General features: G+C 32.2%; 5 protein-coding genes across 5 annotated transcripts; 3 read left to right on the plus strand and 2 right to left on the minus strand.

Annotated features, from left to right (window-relative positions):
* Nucleotides 1-25: 25 nt before the first annotated feature.
* Nucleotides 26-490, plus strand: Tsp_03262 (hypothetical protein; the record flags this gene model as incomplete). The annotated part of the gene is made up of 2 exons (XM_003379558.1): nt 26-70; nt 228-490. Coding segments are annotated over 2 exons (308 nt in total), but the record flags the coding sequence as incomplete, so codon positions are not given.
* Nucleotides 491-5,554: 5,064 nt separating this feature from the next.
* Nucleotides 5,555-7,890, minus strand: Tsp_03263 (zinc transporter 2). The gene is made up of 5 exons (XM_003379559.1): nt 7,817-7,890; nt 7,149-7,295; nt 6,637-6,826; nt 6,268-6,373; nt 5,555-5,835 (listed from the first exon to the last, which is right to left on the minus strand). Exons 1-5 carry the CDS (start codon nt 7,888-7,890, stop codon nt 5,555-5,557), a joined length of 798 nt encoding a protein of 265 aa, XP_003379607.1.
* Nucleotides 7,891-8,548: 658 nt separating this feature from the next.
* Tsp_03264 (elongator complex protein 4) lies at nt 8,549-9,320 on the plus strand. The gene is made up of 3 exons (XM_003379560.1): nt 8,549-8,756; nt 8,814-9,217; nt 9,315-9,320. The coding sequence occupies exons 1-3, from the start codon at nt 8,549-8,551 to the stop codon at nt 9,318-9,320; spliced, it is 618 nt and encodes a 205-aa protein (XP_003379608.1).
* Nucleotides 9,321-10,037: 717 nt separating this feature from the next.
* On the plus strand, nt 10,038-11,464 carry Tsp_03265 (golgin-45). The gene is made up of 4 exons (XM_003379561.1): nt 10,038-10,439; nt 10,541-10,740; nt 10,998-11,202; nt 11,294-11,464. The coding sequence occupies exons 1-4, from the start codon at nt 10,038-10,040 to the stop codon at nt 11,462-11,464; spliced, it is 978 nt and encodes a 325-aa protein (XP_003379609.1).
* Nucleotides 11,465-11,879: 415 nt separating this feature from the next.
* Tsp_03266 (putative dual specificity phosphatase, catalytic domain protein) lies at nt 11,880-19,158 on the minus strand. The gene is made up of 15 exons (XM_003379562.1): nt 18,986-19,158; nt 18,246-18,429; nt 18,032-18,186; nt 17,836-17,930; nt 17,637-17,731; nt 16,970-17,083; nt 16,361-16,437; nt 16,186-16,294; nt 15,493-15,746; nt 15,318-15,431; nt 15,126-15,247; nt 14,766-15,004; nt 14,566-14,673; nt 13,315-13,744; nt 11,880-12,706 (listed from the first exon to the last, which is right to left on the minus strand). Exons 1-15 carry the CDS (start codon nt 19,156-19,158, stop codon nt 11,880-11,882), a joined length of 3,096 nt encoding a protein of 1,031 aa, XP_003379610.1.
* Nucleotides 19,159-20,928: the final 1,770 nt, after the last annotated feature.

Here is a 20,928-nt window from a genome sequence, read left to right on the forward strand (position 1 = left end):
TTTTTTTGCTTTTCTGTGTATTTAGATAGGCGCATGCAAACTTTAGAGGCCATTTATTCGACACGTACGGGTTTATGTGCAGTGAAACTTTCCAGGACCCATTAATTTATCAGGATTTAGCCATATATAACAAAAAAAGGGAAATTTGTGTCAAAAGCCTACTTTCGAAAATCGCAAAAACAGCAAAGGCTATAGCCTTGCTTTTTTGAAAAGTCGAAAATTTTAAGTTGTCGAGAAAATGATTTCAATCGATCAGAAAAAATTAGAAAATCACTACAAACCTGGTCTCACGTTTCATGAATGCGTATTTGCCGAGATATTGCCAAAGATATTGCATGCTGATACGATTTTAGTGGGAGCAACAAGAAGCGCAATAAAATCCGCGCTTTTAATAATATGGAATATAATTCCATTTTATAAATATTTATACAAAAAGTACGACTTATTTCCTCCAAGCAATGTTCGTGATCCTAATAGCATTTGTACCTGAAATTCATTTTTGTAATACAGAAAGCTTCAAATTGAAAAAATTTTAATTACGCAATTTTATTGATTGCAGACAATATAGACACGATAATTAATTAAAATGAACAAAATGAATTTCACTTTTCATGTAGTATTGCATTATTTCCTTCTATAAATGACACCGCTTCTATCAAGCAATTTTGCCAAGTATCTTATTAAATAATCAATTGCGTAACATTGAGAGTATTTTCAATTAATAATTGTACAATACTGTTTCTGAAAATGAAGAAAGATTTTAATAATACATTGTAATTCCCTAGAGGCAGGACTATCGCTTTGCTGCGCTTATGAGTAGTTATGTCAAAAAATTAGAATAAATGTGAAGCGAGTGCGCATTACTTTTTCTTAAATTGTTAATTTGTTTTATTTTCAACCATTGATATTGATAACTTTGACAAAATACAATATTTCAAGCTTATTTGCATACGCGTCATTTCATTATGGTGAACTAACCGAAAACTGAATCAAACAGCCACATTGTTGGTACCGTTGAGATGCTCAATGAATAATTAAGATCGTGAACAGCATAAAATTCAATAAAATGATCGTTTTTTCATTTCGTCAAACATATTCCAAATCATACGATAGGCACTCAGGTATTAATAAGTACTGACAGTCACAGCTGGAAAAATTCCAATCTAATGGTAGAATAAATGAGATACTCTCATAGGAAAATAATAAATAGAAGATTTTGTGCACACTTCAAGTTGTCCCGAAACAACTTTTCAAAATTTATTCCAAATGGACGGAAAATGAAGAAAAATCGACTTGCCCAAAACAAAGAAATAATGCACAAAAGTGTGCAATTTCGACGAATACCTCACTAAAGTGACGAAAATGCTTCCATTACTAAAATTCAAGCATCTTGGTTTCGTTTCTAGAGAGTATCAGTTTCGCTTCTTTCATGTGTATTAAGATAGGCGCATGCAAACTTTAGAGCCAATTTATTCAACAAGTACCGGTTAGTTTGCTTTGGAATTTTCAAAAACTCTCTAATTTATCAAACTTTAGCGAAGTATAACAAAAAAAGCTAACTTTTGGAAATAAGCCTACTTTCGAAAATCGCAAAAACAGCAATTGCTGTAGCGTTGCTTTTTTAGAAAAATCGTAAATTTCAATTTCTTCAAAAAACAACTTTTTTCATCAAAAAAAATTTATAGAATCACGACGAACCTGGTTTCACGTTGCATGAAAGCGTATTCAGCAATATATTGCCAAAAAAGATTAGTGATTTAGCGGTTTTAGTGGGAACGTCGTAGTTGGAACCGAAACCTAAGTGCTTTCTAATACATCTTGTAATTGCATTTAATTAGTATTTACGTTGGAATTTCAACTAATATCCACGAGCAAATGTTGCTGATTTTAATAGCATTTGTACCTGAGTTTCTTTTTTGTAGTACAGGAATTTTTGAATTGTAGGTGTTTTGTGTATGCAATATTGTTCCCTTCGTTTTATCGAGAATTGAGAATGATATAGAATTAAATGAGGTGGCGTGAAATTGTAATATGTGTAATCAACTGCTGTAGTTTATTGTTTCCATATATAAGAAAATCTTTTGGGAAAGAAATTCTTTCAAATTGATCGAAGTAGCCAAAAATGTAGAAAACGCAAAAAACAAAAAGTGAAAAACGCAAAATATTGCATGTGGTTGCAATTTTCCACGAGCAGTGTTTAGATGTGCCAAAACGTTATCGTTTGCTAAAACTCAGACATCGCGGTTCCGTTTGAATATAGTTTCAGTGTGTCAACTTTGCCATGTATTAGGTTGGGCAATGTGCAACCTTTAGAGGCCATTGGTATCGATAGAACGGTGTAGGTTTCGATGAGACTTTGCACAACAGTCTTATTTAGATATGTCTGCGCGAAAATGTAAAAATGGCTATGAAAATATTTTGACATCAGAAAAACCGCTAACCCTATTTCGTAGTTTTCGATGAAAATTAGTTTCACACGTTAGTATGGCATAATGGATTTATTCTCCTACGTAAATGGAGGAATTGAGTTTTCAACTTTGCTCAGATTAATCTAGCCCTTTATTTATGCTCTTTTGGTTTTCCACATTTTGTCTATGTATTACATACTTCAGACTGTTATCTGTTCACAATACAACAAGCTTATACAATGCATCTTGCGTCATTTTGTTTTTGAATTAACATTGAATTAATCATCAGACAAAAACAACAAGTGAAATCTCTAAATACTATCAAAACTAAAATATAATAATATGAAACACAAATTTAATGGATCATTTAATAATTTAATGAGTAAATTTGAACTAAGCGTTAGATAAAAACATAAAACTTAATATTTTCAAAATATTACAACCCATGAAAACAATTGCAAATAACGATTTTGATGCGTCAATGACCAAACACTGCATCAATTCACATCTTAACCATACAGATCTGTCCTTAACTTAATTAAATTAAGGAATAACGTTACCTATTCAAAGTATCTGTAGGCAAAATGTACAGGTTGTGTAACCGCACATACCTTTCGTATTTAGTTTTGCATCCAGTTGTCCGTGTCCTCATTCGTCATGTCTATAAAAATGCAAACCATTAAATCAGATGTTCAACCTAACATGCAGGATATGTCACAAATAACTGAAATTTCAAAAATGACAAGCAGCTTTTTCAATTGAATGCGAATTTCTCATCATAAGTACATCAACTTTCAAAAATAATACAAAGAAGAAACAAAATTAAATTTTTCTCATAAATTTAAATCAAATCTAAAATGCAATAATAAACGAAGAGTACGTTATCTACTGCTACGGTGAGAAAAGCAACCAAGAACATTGTTATTGGAAACAGATGAGTTTCAATGAGAACTGATTCAAGTGTCAGATAATGAAACTAATGTACCATTATTCGATTTAACTCGACAGCAGGACTACTCAAAGTTGTTTCTTTAACATTTTTCACTAATTTCAAATGAAACTTTCAATTTGAAATAATAAAAGCAATCGTAATTTTAATAATACATTAAACATATATTATGTTATGTCTCAGACTCTGTTTGACATTCCTCAGACAAAAATTACCATTTTGTTGATTTCTTTCACGCATCGATGCCATCTGGAGATAACAAAAAAACTTTCAGATGAAGGGGAAAATGCTTATTATCACAAATAGCAAATAGCAACGAAACAAAGCCTAACACAACCACAAACACCAATCATTTGAAAAGAGAACTTCATTCTGAATATATTGGTATTCTGGCCTCCGTCACAATGGAAAATAGTACTGAGTAGCCGCCGGTAGCAGTGACCATTTCTCTTATGCCGCCGGAACGTCTCGCTTTCAATATATTGGCATTAGTAACCGACAAATGTATTATTGTGCTACACCACTCAGCCCTGCGGATATAACGCGTCCTGTAAGTTATTTTTCGTCGCAGATGAAATCTGCGGCTTTTATGGTCCCCAGATTTCTCTTCTTTTGTGGTCAGTGCTCTGTATTTGATTGGAAATGTGTTGTTTAAAAATGAAGAAATGTTGGCCTCTCTTGAAACTTATTGTGCAACAACTTACTGCATCGATCTAACCATCATCGGCATCATCATCATTATCATTATTATTGTGCTCATTATTTGAATGTACATTTTTGCAGTACTGCTCTGCACTGAACTTGGTCTTTTTTTTCTTGTTTTTATTTTAAATATCACATTTCAAGCACTCTCAGTTGCCAGTTCAGTACAACACATAAACCAATTTAAATATTTAAAGAATAACATGAAAAATTACAGGGCATGGTCAATGTTATACAACAAGAATAATGACAACATGATTTAGGCACTCCGCTAAAATTCATCTGTTTATAGCACTGCAGCCGCATTTGTATCGAAAATCGCTGAACTACAGTAAATGAACTTTTTCACATGTCGTATTGCCTAAACACTGTTATTTTATTATTTATTAATTCAAAAACTCTTATTTTTCATCTGCAAAACAACTGTTACCACTAAATGAAATATTTTTCTAATTGGAATGATTGATAATCAATCACCATTTTTTTCACAAATGAAATTACAAATGACATGTATTACAAGGTATGGAACATGAAATGGTCAAACTTGAAATGCAATATTCTTATATATATGAATTAATCTGAAATACATTACAATAGCTACTGAACACCAACAAAATGCTGAATAACTTACATCCGAAATTGAAATTGTGCAAATACTTAATTTCCAATGATTTTACGGTAATTAAAAATAAAAGATAAAAGGTAAAAAAACATTCTCACCTGAATTTGAATAAGCAGCAAAGTTTATTGTATGTAAACACAAATCAGCCATAAGTAAAGTATTATTGCTCACGACCGACAATGGAGCTTTTGATGAATAAGGAAAAGAAGTCATTCAGCTGAAATGCTATCTGCTAGAAAAAGCTAAAAGCGTAGATACACGTCGATACAGATACACCATCATGCAGCAAATGTGTGTTCACTTTAACATATGCAAATCCTGAAATAAAATTACAGCAACTGCCAACAAACGCTGTTGCCGCTATCTACCTCTAAGTTAGCTTTAAAAAAATTCGCTATTTAATTTTGAAAATGACAAATTGAAAAATTGTCAAGCAAAACATTCACATGCTTTATCAATGTTAGCTGCCGATGCCGATATTTTTAACGTATTTCGCAATAATAATAATGAGAAGAGTTATATTTTGAAAAAGGAGAAATAATGAAACTTATAAAATAACAAAAATTACATTATTTTTAAATCAGTCTTAAGTATGTATAATCAAGTAATTTCATATAATGGTGTATCATTGTTATTCACGTTCTCTAACAAATCATTGTTCAGTGAATATGGAAAGCAAATTGAAAATTGCATTCTTCAATTATTCTTCAAAGTCAGCAGAATAGAAATAAGAAATGAAATTATAGTCGTAAAAGTGAAATTACAGTTTCAAATTTTCTTTTCAAATTGTCAGCAAATGTGAAGAAGGTCAAAAAGTGATAATATTTTAAAAAGTAAGATAAAAAAAGTAAATTTTTGATACTACGGATGAATTCACAGATTTGGTGGCTCACATCGCAAACATTGAACCATGTCGTTGCTGAATCGCTCAATCTGCACCGTACTTTCGTAGACGTTGTAGCGCCGGCGAAGTGTAGAAGTGGCATTTTTCAAAAGTTCTTGTGCATTGCAATCGTTGTTGACGGCCAAGTGAACAGACAGGGCTATTTTATCCATAGTTAGCGACCAAATGTGCAAATCGTGAACTTTTTCAACACCTTCAATTGATCTCAACGTGCTAAATACCTCGTTGAAACTTATGCTGCGTGGCGAACCTACAAGTAAAATAAAATAATACTACTGAATTCAAAAAAATTTGAACAAATATGCTCTGATGATGCTTAATCACTTCATGATTAAATGAATCACAGTCGTTTATGACTGAAGCTTTATCAAAACAACAATTTTATCAAATAATAATTTTTCCCTTCAGCAGGGTAAATATTTGAAATTTGCTCAATGCAATTGTCAACATAGTTGGAACTGTCAACATGTTAAATTGTTTTTTCTCCTTTTTATTGATTTTGCCCAACAACCTGAAAATCAATTTTCTTATCATCTTATTTATTCAGTAAATCAATCAGTATGCAAATGAAATAACTTTCAACGTAAAATCGAAGCTCAACGTTCTTCACTTCCGTTTATGATGTTTTCATCAATTGCAATGTGTTCATTAATTTCATCAATGACAAAGAAAACTTTCTTACCTTCCATCAGCACATTGAGAACATCTTTCACAATGTTTACAGTTGTTATTAGGACCAATACCGAAAAGATAAATGTGCATATTGGGTCGACAATTGTTAAGTCAGGCTAAAATAACAAAAAATATTCTTTCATTATCATTGAGAATAATCAACTTTTCTCAATTAATTTGGGTAACAAATATTCTTGAGCATATTTCAGGTGAGAATCATTCTCATTTCAGTAAAGTAATACAAATAAATGATTAAACAACTTATGAAAATTCAAAAATAATACAATTAGAAAAAAGTGCTTTTACATTTTAATTAAATGCACATATATATATATATATATACATGCTTATGCGTATTTAAAAAGTTCTTTTTACTTACTTTATAATAAATTACAAAAGCCGCTGCCAGCACTCCAACACTTTGGCAAAAATCACCCAAAACATGTATGAATGCCGCTCGGACGTTAATATTTTTTGACTCTTTAATGTTCGATTTCAAATGATTCGCCGATGATGCCGAATTGTGCGAATGTCCGTGACCACCCAAACAATGCAAAACTGAAGCCATTCTACAACAGCAATAATAGTGATAATGATAATATGATTATTACAAAAAACCAAAAAAAAATCCCTTCTTATCAATTGACAAAAAACCGATTATTAAATATTATTCAACTTGCATTAAATTGACAAGAACACCAACAGCTGCAGTGATCATCATCACTTTGGCGTCAATGTCGAAGGTTCTGTAAATCAGGCGTTCAATGGCAATGTAAACCAAAATTCCGGTGATTACCCAAATCAGAATTACTGAAACCAATGCACCCAAAACTTCTTTAATGAAAACTATATATAATGATGAAGGACATTAGCACAGTTTCAAAAAGGTACCGGCTCTGTGCCAGCCGAAGCTCATCCGTCTGGTTGCTGGCCTCGAGGCGACGTACATTGAGAACAATGAAATCAGAAAGCTTGCCAAATCGGTAAGCAGATGAGCCGCGTCGGTCATGATCGCCAAACTGCCAGCAAAATAACCGCCTTTAATTAAAATTATTCTCAATCATTCGTTCAATCGATTATTGTGCTCTGTTTCCATGTTACCAATAATTTCCGCTGCCATGAAGAAAAAACAAAGAAAAATGGAGATGAGCAACACTCGCTTATCTCTGCTGTTGGTGGAATAAATTTTTCTGCTTCCATTGTGACAATGATTGCTAACGTCGCTGTCATTTTCTTCTGTGGATTTTGATTCAGAATCCGATGAGAGACATTTGCTTCCATTGTTGTTGTTGTTGTTGTTGTTGTTGTTGCTGTTGTTGTGGTGGTGGTTCAACACTACCGTCGGTGCTGGATTTTGATAACAGGAACAAATGTGCGACGAAGAGGACTGATAATCCGGAAAGTAGCTGTGCTTACAATCGCTATTTTTCATTTCGATCATCTTTTCACAAGGTCTGCTAAATTGTTAAAATTGTAAAGAAAAGAGAGAGAGAGAGAGAGAGAGAGAGAGAGTAACAATTCGTTCTCATTATTCTTTTGCTTCATTTTTCAAAACCTACCTGAACTTCAACGCTGCTGCACTCTGTCGATAAATTGGTACTTTTTCTTGTTCAAACGAATAATTGTCCACCATAACCACCAAAAGTGAAAATTTAAATTTCAATTTTCAAAAACCTTCATATATAACCGTTCGTTGAACAACAAGTGACAGAATACAGCGAAATCAGTAATAAAACACCGTTCAATCCAGGAAGAAGCCACAAGGGAAGTTCCCAACGAAAGAGCAAACACTGATTGCACTAATCAGCGTTTTCCAAACTCACCCATCATTAACTGTGATAAGATAAGCATGCTAACGTACGTCGGCATCACTGATTAAACGTATTTTTCGAATGTTTTTACTATGAAGAAAAATGCAACAATTCTCTGAAATATTATTAAAAAGCAGATTAAATTTATTCTATTTTTCAACATGAAATAGTTTTCCAAATTATAAAACAAATAAACAGTTATCATTATCAATAACTGTAAAAAACAACTTCAACTCAAACTTTATTTCTGTTCTATTAACTTGCCTTCCTGAACCACTATCAAAAACTTATTTAATTGGAAAAAATAATTTTTTTCATTAAAAATTCAAACTGAACAAATGAAATCATATTTTAGCAAAAAAGAACTGAAGCGAACATAGTTAAACTTGAAAATATTTTACTGTACTTCGTGTTTTGTAAAAAATAAAATTAACAACTTTCATCAAATATTCATAATTTCCTCACCTGATTGTTTCGTGTATGTCCGAATTAGCATTAACATCAGATAATAACCACCATTGTGTGCCGACTGGCATTGTGAGTCTGGACGATGTTTTACATGGCGGCTTGCCAGTTGGATCTATCGCTGTAATCGAGCACAATTTGGTCGACGGTGCTGTAGTGAAAGAAATAAAAAGAACACTTTTCAAGCAGAACAGTTTGAACAGTCAGGCTACATATCATGCAGGTATGTTTGAAAAGACTGACGACATATGCCGTATGTGTGGGAAAGTAGAAGTTGCAGAAGTAGGTTTTAAGCGATGCTTCAAACTGGACACTAGTTTTGATGGTGATAATATTTCAATGCTTCTGGATGATCTGAAAAGCATATGCAGTAGCTCAATTCACGTTCCGAACAATTCGAATAGTAAAGTATTGCGCATTTTGATCGAAAACGCCAATTCGCTGATATGGTGTGATCCGGATCAAATAGATGCATACATGATACGCTTGCGTGCCATTGTCAGACGAAGTTACGCCGTATGTTTCATGTTTTGTCCAATTTCTCAAAATTCTCCTGAAGAAAATGTGCATTATTTCGCAGATGTAGTTCTTTCATTGGATGAACCTTCAACATTTGATAACAATCCTTATTTTTCTCAATATGCGGCCATTCTGACAGTCAAAAAGCTGTACAGCATTAATGCTGTAAGTCAACGCTTTAACAATTTTTCACGCTATGGTGTAAAGCGTAAAGGAAACAAAATTTCCATCGAAGAACTATCAATGCCTCCACTACTTTCAGAAATAAATATTCCTTGTTTTTCAAATGTAGATTTTTGAAAAGTAAAAAATATCAGTGAAATGAATTTTTCTTCTAACAAAAAGATGACAATAGATAGTTGGCGTTAAATTAAAACCAACACAACTTCAATACAGAGTAACGAAAAGCTGTGAGCATCAATCAAAATTGCTTAAACTGTTGAAGAAATTAAGCATTTTAATGAATTCAATGTTCATCAAATAGTAGTGTTTCACTCGTAGCTGTTAAAAATTGACTTTTATCCAAAATTAATTTGTCTAACACTAAACTTATTCCAATCTGACAACAATTAATTCCTACACGACTTTGAGCATACCATAGTACAGTACATCTTTTGTATACTGTAAGATGTTAAAATAAAATAGGTAGATGATTGTGTCGAATTATTTATTTTTTCCTGCAAATATAATTAATTTGCGCAACATTCAAACAGTTTGTTTATTTTTTAAATTTAATTTTAATTATTTTATGTGAATTAATTTGCTGTTTTCCTAAGTAATTCACAAATCCTTAATTTGCTTTAATATTGTATTTTGCCAGAATATACTGCAGAATCTGTTGAAATATTCTTCAGGCAATGAGTGAAATTTTGATATCACAAAAATAGCATAAAAATGTGTTCAAGAAAAATGTCGCATATTTAAATGATTGTAAGAAAGGGACAATTTTGTAATTGTTCTATTTCCATGCGAGTGTAGCTGTGAAATGATGAAGAAAGAAAATGCACTATACCAAGTATATAATGCCCCTCCTGATGTTGAGACGTACAATTCAAGAGTACCTTACCTGGTTGACGCTGTGATACACCGGAGCAGCAGTAGATGGAAAATTGGCAAAAGTGACTGTGCGAAAAATTCGAACGTTATCCTTTCATCATCGTTGAATAATAATAAATCTGATATACAAGCTATTTGTTCAGAGGAGAAGATAGATTCACCTGAAAAATTCGACAACAGTTCCTCGTTAAGTGATTTGAAGTTAAACGAAAATAACAGCAGTGAAAATATTTCCAACTTGCACGACGATTTTAAAAATTTGGAAGAAGAGTACAAAAAATTGCTTCACAAGTATGAATTATGTGAAAAACAACTCCAATATCAAACAAAGGTATCGATCATTTTTCTCAAAAGAATAAAATTTAAATTATTTAATGTTAGAAGTGAAAATTTCGTTCAAAAGTATGTATATACAGTAGTGTAATTTAACAGGTTAATGATGAGCTGAAGAATTTACTGGTTGCTTCTGTTGGGAATGAATTCCATACAAAAGTAGGCTTGTTAATGGAAGAGAAAGTGCGACTTGTTGAAAATGTATCCCAGTACTTCGATCAGCTGAAAAAAGAGCGCGAAATACAGGAAAAGTTAGCTGCTCAGAGGGATGTATGGAGATCGAAATTTTTGTCAAGTTGGTAAAAAAAGAAGTATTCTTCCCAGCATCTTGATACGTACATTTTCAAATTTAGTGTCATCGTCGATAAGTTAACGAATGTGAAGCAATCTTTGTTGAAAAAATGCCAACAACAGTACCGAATAATTGGACAACTGATGCAAGATCGTACTTGTCATTCTTCTGTACTACTTGAAACGTTTTCGTATGCTAGTTTTCATAGAATTATTGATCATTTATAAAATAGATAAATCAAGAAATAAATACTCATTTGTTCAGCATATTGCAAGATTTAAATGCGAAGAAAAATCCCGAGTGGAGTTTGGTTCGTAATACAAAATCTTTGACAATGGATGACCTTCTAAGCGACTGTCGCACTCTGGCAGATGCTTTGCACACTCGTTTAATTGATCGACCTATCATTCGAAACAATGATACATCATATTTATACATTGAAACAGAGCATGAACAACAAGCTAAAGAGGTAAATTGCAAAAATTTTAATTTTTTTCCTTGTTATTGCACAAATGGAATTTCTCAGCATTGTAAGTTTTATTCCTTACCTTACTATGTAGATTCTTTCATGCGATATTAAAGCCACAGTCGGCGACGAGAACTCTGATTGTCTAGACGCTTTAGCCTCTATTGCGGAAAGACAAGGTGAAATGTGCTTTTCGACATTGAGCACATCCGATGCTTTGATCCGTTGTTGCAAAAGGTGCAAAGGTGTTGTGCAGTATCTTTAAATGTTAATTTTCTTGTTAATGTTTTTTTTCTTTCAATTTTCGTTGACTTATATATATATATATATATTGTTGAGTAAAATATAAACAGCAGCATATGCGTATGTATTGCATTTTTATAAAACGAAAATTCGATGAAATTGGAAAGTAACATTTAAAAATAAAAATGAACAATTTCAAACGTTTTCAACAATAAATGCAAAAAGTACATAATGCACAAATAATAATATTATCAACAACAATGTGGAAGTATTTTTCACTGTATTTATCTTGTTCATTTCTCTCAATCAGAAGACGCAACTTCGGCAAAAGAAGTTTCCATCGTTTGGTTGACTGCATAACTGATGGTGCAAGAATTCAAAATGCTTACATAAATTATTCAACATTAATAAATACGACGACAATGACGAACAGAAAATTATTCGGAAAGTAATGGCGGTTCGTCGTCGCTTTTCAGTTGCAGCACAAAATAATCCACATCTGAATGCTTGGACAACGATGTCAAAAGAAACGTGGTCAGCAAGCAGACGGCCAACAGCGCCGTACAAAGAACTAACAGTAGCCAATTTCCGTAATAATCATGACTGTGCAAAAAGAGCAGCGCTCCAATGGCGATAATATTTAACGGAACTCGAAACAGAGCTAACAACACTGGCCTAGCTTCTGCTGGCAGTACATCTTTCTGTTGTCGTTGCATGACCGGAAAATACAAACCTACTCCTGTCTGATATAAGCAAAGCGTAAGAAGTAAAATTTTGTATTTGACACCGCTAGTTTGACCTGGATAACCAACCAATACAGAAAAACCCATCCCGGCAAGGCTGCACGCAGTAGCAATGGATAATAAATTAGATATCGACAAATGAGTGCTCAACCGACGGTAAAAAATTGTTCCCAACAAAGTTGAAGCCATGAAACAAGCATAAATGTTACCAAAACTGGGACTATAATTTGCGTCTGGATTCAACTGAATAAATATTGGCGTCCACATGAATATAAAAAGATAAAATGAACCTTCGTACAGCGACTGTATAATGCAAACGATTAAAGCGTTTGGCCGTCGTAATAAAATTCTCTTCGCGCGTATCAAATCATTCCAAAGATGATTTCCGCTACGCATCTCTTGACGATTTGGTGCCCATTTGCAAAATATCCATATTATAGCCACGCTCAATATCGGTACGCATAGAAGAAACGGAAATACGGTCGTTTCGAAAACTTTTTCCGTAAACTGCGCAACATAGCCTAGAAACAAATTGAAAATTATTAATCACTGAGATGTTCAAAATTTTTAACATACTTTAACAAGTAGAACGTCTACTCAAATACGCACCGAAAGTAATTAGGCTGCACTGCAAATGTTTACTTGACAATCATTTTCTTACAGTTACAATCCCTTCCTCATTAACCCTTTTAATGAACATATGCATTTAAATAATTGTAAAAAATACCATTAATTTAAATAATAATGAATATGCAAATCAACGTATGATGAGTGGAACTTTAAAACTGTTTTGACAATAATCATGTATTAAATCAACTTGTCTACTGAAAATAAAGTTGTTACCCCGAGAATTTTTCAAAATTGCAATTTATTATCATTTGAAAGGTTTATTTTCACTACAATATATTCATCGCAAACTGCTCTGCTAAGAAAGCAAAAAATTAAAATAAATAAATAGCCACAAATATATTCTGTTACCAAATCAAATATGAATACAAAAATTTTGAACATTCATATCTACTTATGTTCAAGTATGCATGTGAAATAAAAATGAAAACACAATATTCAACTAGACTAACATAACATAACATAACAGACTTTATGAATTATAAAATCAAGGTCTGCTTACCGGCAATTATGGAAAAAATGATACTGCGGACGAACACATAACGAAATGTGATGGCCACCCATTCTTTAGGAAAATCATATCGATTCAAATGTTCATGTAAATACCATTCTTGAAACGGTGCCAAAAGCATAGTAGCAGCAACACCATCAAAAATTCGACTCCACATCAGAACGTAATAATTAGAACTTGCTTTCAAAAAGCATGATCCACTCGTCAGCACACAACAGACACAACACACAACGCGACGTTCAAACTTTTGCAAAATGTAATTGATAAACAGTCCGCAGATTAAATTTGTGAACAAACCAACCGCGTACAACAATGCAATATCTGATTCTTTGTACCCGTACGTTGCAAATAAATAATATATATAAGGTGCTTGAAGACTGTCAGCAAAGAGGACAATCAGGTGCCCGAATGCATAAACGCGCTGGAACTTTGTAAAATCTGCATTAGTGATGCTAAATGAAGGTGCCGACCGCCCGAACATACGGACACCTCTTCGCCACAAAGACAAAATGCCCGAAACAGTAACAATCAATACAGTGATAAGAAAAATAAAAAAATCCATCACTGTTACAACGCTTCGTGAACTTTTCACTGCAAAACATTACCCGCACGCAAATACAGAAAGTAAAAGATGCACAGGTGCAAATTATGGCAAGTAAAGTAAATTTTTTTAACTGATCAAGAAAAACAATTTTTTAATATTTAATTCTATTTAGTCAATTAAATAAAATTTGATATTAAATATAAACTCTAAACGACTGTTAAACAGATTTCTTTTTATAAAATAAGCTTTTGTGAGCATGAAATTTGTACTTTGCAATAACTTAGTTATAAAACGTCATAAATGATTCCGTATGAATGCACATAAATTAAAAATTGCATTAACCTCAATTAATTTCACAAATTTTTCCCGATTTAACGACTACGTGAAATTAAAATTAATGATTATCATCAGTGAAAATGTAAAATATAATAACCTCATCAAATAATAGCATAATAATATTTACTACTATTCATCAAAATTTCGAGTATCATTCTAAATTATTGTTATTATAATTGTATAAATATTTAAAACACGAACAACTTCAATGCAGTGTCGATTTTTCTCACAAATGAAAAAGAAAACAAACCAACAACAAGAAGCTTTTAGAACTGTATAAATATATCGAAACATTATTGCTCTGCTTCTTCTGACTGCCCTATTCTCAAAATTTCCCCCTAATATTTCATCCATTTGTCTACTTTGCATCGATGAATCATAAAAGCTGGAGATATCCATGCTGCACAACCGCATCGACTCCCACTCCAGATGAATGAACCCAACTTGCTTCCACATTTCGGACAGTTGATCTGAAAATGAAGTACAAAATTTAATTTGTAACCAAAAATTTCCATTAAAAAACCAGACTAACTGATGTATATATGTTTATTCAATTATTTACTTTGCCTTCATACTGTAAAATACTTTCTGCCATCCACTTCACAGGCAAAATGAAATCAATATCTGCACAATCGTCATCTGGCTTTTTCTTATCATGTTCCAATAATGACTGCTGAGTGTAAAGACAACGACGGCATTTACGGCATGTGTACAACGTTTTCGGGCAGTTTGTTGAATTTGCCGGTGAAAATTCATCTGGATCTGGTGAAATTATTTCAGAAATCGTCGATTTTGTCAAACCTTAAAAAATGCTTTAATTCTCCTTTAAATATTCAAAATTATTGAGAAACGAAAGAAACACGCATTCTATAACTTTGTCAAGTACTGTAAAAAGTATTTTGAATAGAGTCAGTTATATTACCGCCCTCATGGAGTTTTCTCCATTTTCCCAATGCTAGCAATTTGTACTCCGGTCGATTGCGATCCACTTGCCAACCGAATTTGAAAAAAAGGTTCAACTGCTTCATGAAACCCATATTGGGACTAAATAACAAAAAATGTATAAAAACAATTAATAAAATAAATGAAAAAGAATAGAAAAAAAAACACTCACTAGACTATACTTCGAACCGCTTGAATACGAAGCAGAGCTTCATTTTCATCAATGCTGTACTTCTTCATCAAATATGCTGCCACAACAGTAGCACTGCGAGATATGCCTTCTTGGCTGAAAAAAAATAAATAAATAATTTATCAGATAAAAAATAAAAATTGAAAAAACTGCATACCAATGGACCAAAATGTTTTCCTTTGATCGAATGGCCGATTCGATGAATTCAATGCAACGATCAAAATCATCCATCAAATTCCATTCCGGAAGATCTTTCGCTATTACAAATAAATATGTTATAGATTGATAACGGATTTCCGGTGGAAACATGTCGACTGTAAGAACTCGACTGATGAAATAATCTCGTAAACGACGTATATCGACCGCTTCGTTAACCGCTCCAATATACAAACCAGGCTCAATGCAATGCATCTGAAAATATCAATTTAGAAATAATTGACAATTTCGAAACAAAATGCATTTAATGCACTGAAATTTTGTACAGTTTCAAAAATAACATACATTTAGATAAAAAACGTGTGAAGTTTTTAATTTCGTTCTAAACACAAAAGACTGACGACAACAACAACAGAGAGAAGCATATTTTTTTATCTGCATCAAGAAGCATACTTTTACAGCCTACCATTTCTACTAGTAGAATACGGAATCAGAAAAGTTATAAAAAACCACAATCGGAAAATGTAAAGCAAGAAAGCAACACGAATCAACTGCATCAAGCAAATATGTCGACGGTCGACGAAGAATGAAATAAATCATACTCTTGACTTCCATTCAGCTGGTTGTAATCTTGCTAAAATTTGAAAATTGCATATTAATCTCTTTTTTCTTGTTTATCACATCGCATACATACCTGCTGATGTTGTAAATCTGTAGTGAATAGTTTCGCTATCGGCAAACACCACTGCGGCATTGTCTCAACCAAAGACGGCTTGGCATGAGTAAGTAACGGTTTCAAAAATCTAAACAAAAAAAATATTATTTTATTACAAAACTAAAATTGCACATATTGTACAACAATTACTCACTTATTATCAAAATCGTACCATTTTTGAGGTAACAAAGATTTATCCCACCGATTATGAGAATGAGGAGACAACATACCCTAAACAAAAACAAATATACAATTAAAATAACCTATAACTGCAAGCCAACCTGATCCAGTGCAGCTGAACTTTGGTCACAGCATCTAAATAACATTAACAAGTTAAAAATAAAATCATTGGAGCAAAACAAAACAGTTAACAGTTACTTGATTTTCAACCATTCAATAATTTGAACCGTCAAACCACCATTAAATAACACTGTAAATATCACAATCAATGATGTAGTTGAATAAATAATACGCATCTGTGGAGAAGATGTGTTCCGTATTGCAAGAGCGAAAGCCATAGCTCCGCGCAAACCTAATCAAAGGAAAATTTTAATCAATACGGCAATATCAATATATAATATAAAATAACAAACTACCTGCAAAGAATAACATGTGCTGGTGTTTCATTGGAATCGGCGGGCGACGTCCCACATTCAAGATAGCCGTCAGTGGATAAATCATAATCAAACGACCAATAAAAATTGCAATCTAGCAAAAAAACTGGCGATGTGTTGGCAAAAATGATTGCCAAAAATAAACTTACAAATGCTCCCAAAATAAACCATATGTTAAAGAGATGCGCTTGAGAAGTAAACAATGATACACCAATGTATGTGAAAATAAAATTTTCCGACAGAAACGTCAGCACTTCAAAAAACTAGAAAAAACTTCGTTTTAGCTCATACTGTTTTACAAAATTTAAACAACGTAAAAGCAGTACTTGTTTAGTTCGCATTTTTGAATCTGACGACAAATTATTGAACGTATAATGTGCTTGGCATATACCACAAAAAAGCACCGACACGATACCTATATAAAAGTATTTTAAAAATTTACCTAATTAATTAAATTTAGCCCAATGTTTTACCCGTCATGTGCGCCGCTTCAGAAATAAGAAATGATAAATAGCTCATCAAAATAAATAACGTCGCTTCAAGCAAAGGATATTGTGATATTTTTGTAAATTTCATAAACAAAGAAGCCAAGCAACCGACAAGTGAGCCAATGCCCATCGAACCAAAGAATACACCAAAAAAATGACCAAAACTATTTAACAAAGCTCGACCATCAAAAAGCAATGCTTCGCTACCAGGAGAAGGTGAATGACGTTCAATAGTTCTAAAGTAAAACAAATACTGGATTGAAATTATTCAAAATAAAATTAATTAATTAATTAATATTAATATATAAAAAAATTACTGGGAAAGTACAATAGCAACAGCATCATTGAGCGCACTTTCACCAAACACCAATGCGAATAAATCACTGTCCACTTTCAAATCGTTAAATATAGCTAATACCGTGACTATAAAAACAAATATTTATAAAACATCTTAAAATGCACTATATTCTTTCAGATTATTACAAAAACACAATGCTATTCGGAAATTGAAGTGAATAAAAAAATACTTGGATCAGTGGCAGAAATTACTGCCCCAAAAAGAAATGTCTCGCTCAAGCTAAACGGTAGACGAACGAAGGATGTAAAACCATACATGACAAGCCTAGAATAAATTTTACTCATTAATAAAAATAATTACATTCACAAGCAGTATTTAACGTAAAAAAAATAAATTTGTTTATTTAAAAAATAATAATCACATACCCAACCACTACAACAGAAAGAGAAGTTCCACATACAGCATACATCAATATAGAACCAATGTTTCGAAAAAAGTGACCTTTTTTCAAACTGTATCCAGCATTAAAAATAATCGGAGGAAGTAAAATATTAAAAAATATTTCTGAGTCAAAAGTTGCCTAAATAAGTTGAATACGCATTCAGTAAAACTTAAAAAGCAATAATAAGTTGCAAATACCTTTTCTTCTAGCAAACCTTCTTTGAAAACGTTAACGTTGCTATCAAACTTGTATCTTAACAAAATTGACTGATTTTCCTTGGATATTCCATCATAATACGGCACACTTAATCGAAGAAAATCTGGAGGCAAATCAACATCTGCTGTGGTGTTCCAAAGTTGCACATCAGCAGTGATGGCTCCGCTAGAGTTTCCATTAGTACATAATTTAATTATTAGACCAACAATCAAACCTAAAAAAGAAAATGCACCCTTCATAAAAAACCATACTAATAAATAAATAAATACAGTAAGAAACAATACTGGCCTCATAATAAAAATAACTTGTTACAAAACTAGATATTAAAATGAATCATCAATAAAAATACACTCCAACCATTAAATAAACAATAAAAATTCATCTATTCAAAATCAAGACATTCATCAGTAAGCAAATATGTTTTCAAACTGAGAAATATTTTCCGTGCCTAATAAGTATAATCATAAATTCATCAAATAACACACGCTTATTAAAAAATTATAAAATACACTAATACAACTGTATACATGCTGTACATAATGACAATATTTATAAATAAAGCAAAACATTTACGTATGACGTTAATAAAATTCTATAACTAAACAAATGTGAAGATACCCTTTCCACTATTAAACAATATCACAATTCTAATTTGATGTTGAAGCGAAAGCAAATAAACAACTTGCCGTATATTAATGTTAAGCCCGTTTCGTGAACGAACCGTAATCGGCGATGCTTAAAAATCCAAATGGTTAGGACGGTCATTATCATTAAAATGGTGTAAAGCATCAAATTCAACGTGTCCACTTGATGGAGTGCAGCCAATTTTCGTTCCGTTATTCCCTCAGCGACAACATCTACAGGCAAACGCCGGATAATTTCTGCCGATGCCATTCTTGACGACAAAAAATTCAGCACTTCCAAATTTCACTATAGCTGTATCGATTTACTGTCTTCGCTTAACAATGACTATATTTCACATCAGAAAACATAAAGCTTAAACAGAAAATGTTACACAAAAAGCTGTTTTCAAAATGACATGCATTACCTTAGAAAACAGAAATTGAATGTTTCCAAATATGTATAAAAACAATTACCAGAAGTAAATTGTCAAATTAGATGCAAAATCTAATTATAAAATTATAATAATAAAAATGTAAATAACAACTTTGAAAGGTGGTATAAATTAGCAAGCGTTGGCAAATTATTTATTATTCAAGTACAGTAAAACAATCGTTATTGCTTTTCAGGTAAAATAGTAATACGGTATGTTCATCAATTCAGAGTTCACACTGTTAGCTAAGTATTCCAAAATAATTGCATCGTTGTTTGTTTTGAATTTAAATAATGAACTATTATTAGAAATGTTATGCAAATAAACGGATAAGCTTATAAATGATACAGGCACCTGCTAAAAATTTCAAACTTTACAAATGGACAAACGTTCGTTCGTTACATTTCTTTATAATAAACATTCAAATTAAAACATTTCATCGATTTTAATAAAATTACTACTATTTTTCAAAACAAATGTTCCACCACCCAGTCTACCAATTCATACTCTGGGACAGAGGGCTGTTGCGCTATCAATTCAAGCCAACCGCTTCAATCATGTTGAACTTAATTGGCTTGCATTCACAGATCGCGCAGCATTAACGTTCTTGAAGTACAGCAATATATTAAGCAGTAAGCAAGAAATATACAATGTCAAAGTAAATTAACATACAAAAAGAGATGAACTGGAGATTAAAAGTGTTTTATTTATTCGTCGTTTCTTAATAAATAATAATAATAATACGCTGGGTAATGATAAGCAGTGACGCGTAATAATAAATGATGAAAATAACTTTTTCCAAAAACAGCTGAAACACTGAATGAACGAAGAATTTGAAAACAAACATATCTTGACTGATTCTTCAAGTTCGTGCAAGACTGCATTCATCTAAAAAATCACCGTAAAGCAAACATTTTACTCTGTTTATTTCATGCATTTACAATAATTTTTCAGTTATAATACACAAATTCACGACAATACAATTATCATTCCATTTATATTTGAAACATTTCAATGTACATTACAAGGATAATTAAACAAAAATTTATTTCACTTCGTTTTACAAAATTCCAAAAAATAAACGCTGCACACAGAACAGCATATAACAAAATATTTGCAAACTTACCAAGTATCTGCTTTTCCGGCGTCAATTCCGGCATCACTTGAATCTGATCTTCAAAGCCGATGATGTCATAATAAAAATGAATAATTTGTTTCTAAAATATTTAACTTAAAAATTACTTAAAGTCATAAAAAATTATAAACAAAAATTATTGAAAATAATCAGTCAACGTAAAATTTTATTTATAAAATAAGTTAACAGTTTGTTTCATCGAATATATAAAAACTTACTTTAGCACTCAAAAAGATGTAAAACACGTCAACTAAAGAGTACTCATCAATTAAAATCTCATCTGCATACCAAAGAGTGACCTAGAGCAAATAATATTATTTTCAAATTGACATAAGTGAACAAACCTGTTGGTAGTGGACTGTGAATTTAGAGGCAATCATCTTTCTCAGCTGTTTGATACGGACAGCAGCAGGAGCTGAATACAGTCTTTTCAAGCTAGAGCCCTTAAAAGCATAAAATCGGATCACTTTGCCAT

This window comes from Trichinella spiralis, assembly GCF_000181795.1.
Source record: "Trichinella spiralis strain ISS 195 chromosome Unknown Scfld2, whole genome shotgun sequence".
In the NCBI taxonomy this organism is placed as follows: Eukaryota; Metazoa; Nematoda; class Enoplea; order Trichinellida; family Trichinellidae; genus Trichinella; species Trichinella spiralis.

Coding starts and splice junctions, on each gene's coding strand:
- Tsp_03263 (XM_003379559.1), bottom strand. CDS start 7,890: ATGGTGGACAATTATTCGTTTGAACAAGAAAAAGTACCAATTTATCGA. Junction 7,296..7,816: donor GCAGCAGCGTTGAAGTTCAG/GTAGGTTTTGAA, acceptor TTTTAATTAAAG/GCGGTTATTTTGCTGGCAGT. Junction 6,827..7,148: donor CTTCGGCTGGCACAGAGCCG/GTACCTTTTTGA, acceptor TTGCTGTTGTAG/AATGGCTTCAGTTTTGCATT.
- Tsp_03264 (XM_003379560.1), top strand. CDS start 8,549: ATGTCCGAATTAGCATTAACATCAGATAATAACCACCATTGTGTGCCG. Junction 8,757..8,813: donor TCAGGCTACATATCATGCAG/GTATGTTTGAAA, acceptor TAGAAGTTGCAG/AAGTAGGTTTTAAGCGATGC.
- Tsp_03265 (XM_003379561.1), top strand. CDS start 10,038: ATGATGAAGAAAGAAAATGCACTATACCAAGTATATAATGCCCCTCCT. Junction 10,440..10,540: donor AACTCCAATATCAAACAAAG/GTATCGATCATT, acceptor GTAATTTAACAG/GTTAATGATGAGCTGAAGAA. Junction 10,741..10,997: donor TCGAAATTTTTGTCAAGTTG/GTAAAAAAAGAA, acceptor TCATTTGTTCAG/CATATTGCAAGATTTAAATG.
- Tsp_03266 (XM_003379562.1), bottom strand. CDS start 19,158: ATGGCATCGGCAGAAATTATCCGGCGTTTGCCTGTAGATGTTGTCGCT. Junction 17,931..18,031: donor CTTTCTGTTGTAGTGGTTGG/GTATGTGATTAT, acceptor AATTTATTCTAG/GCTTGTCATGTATGGTTTTA. Junction 16,438..16,969: donor GGTTTATTTTGGGAGCATTT/GTAAGTTTATTT, acceptor GTTTTTGTTTAG/GGTATGTTGTCTCCTCATTC.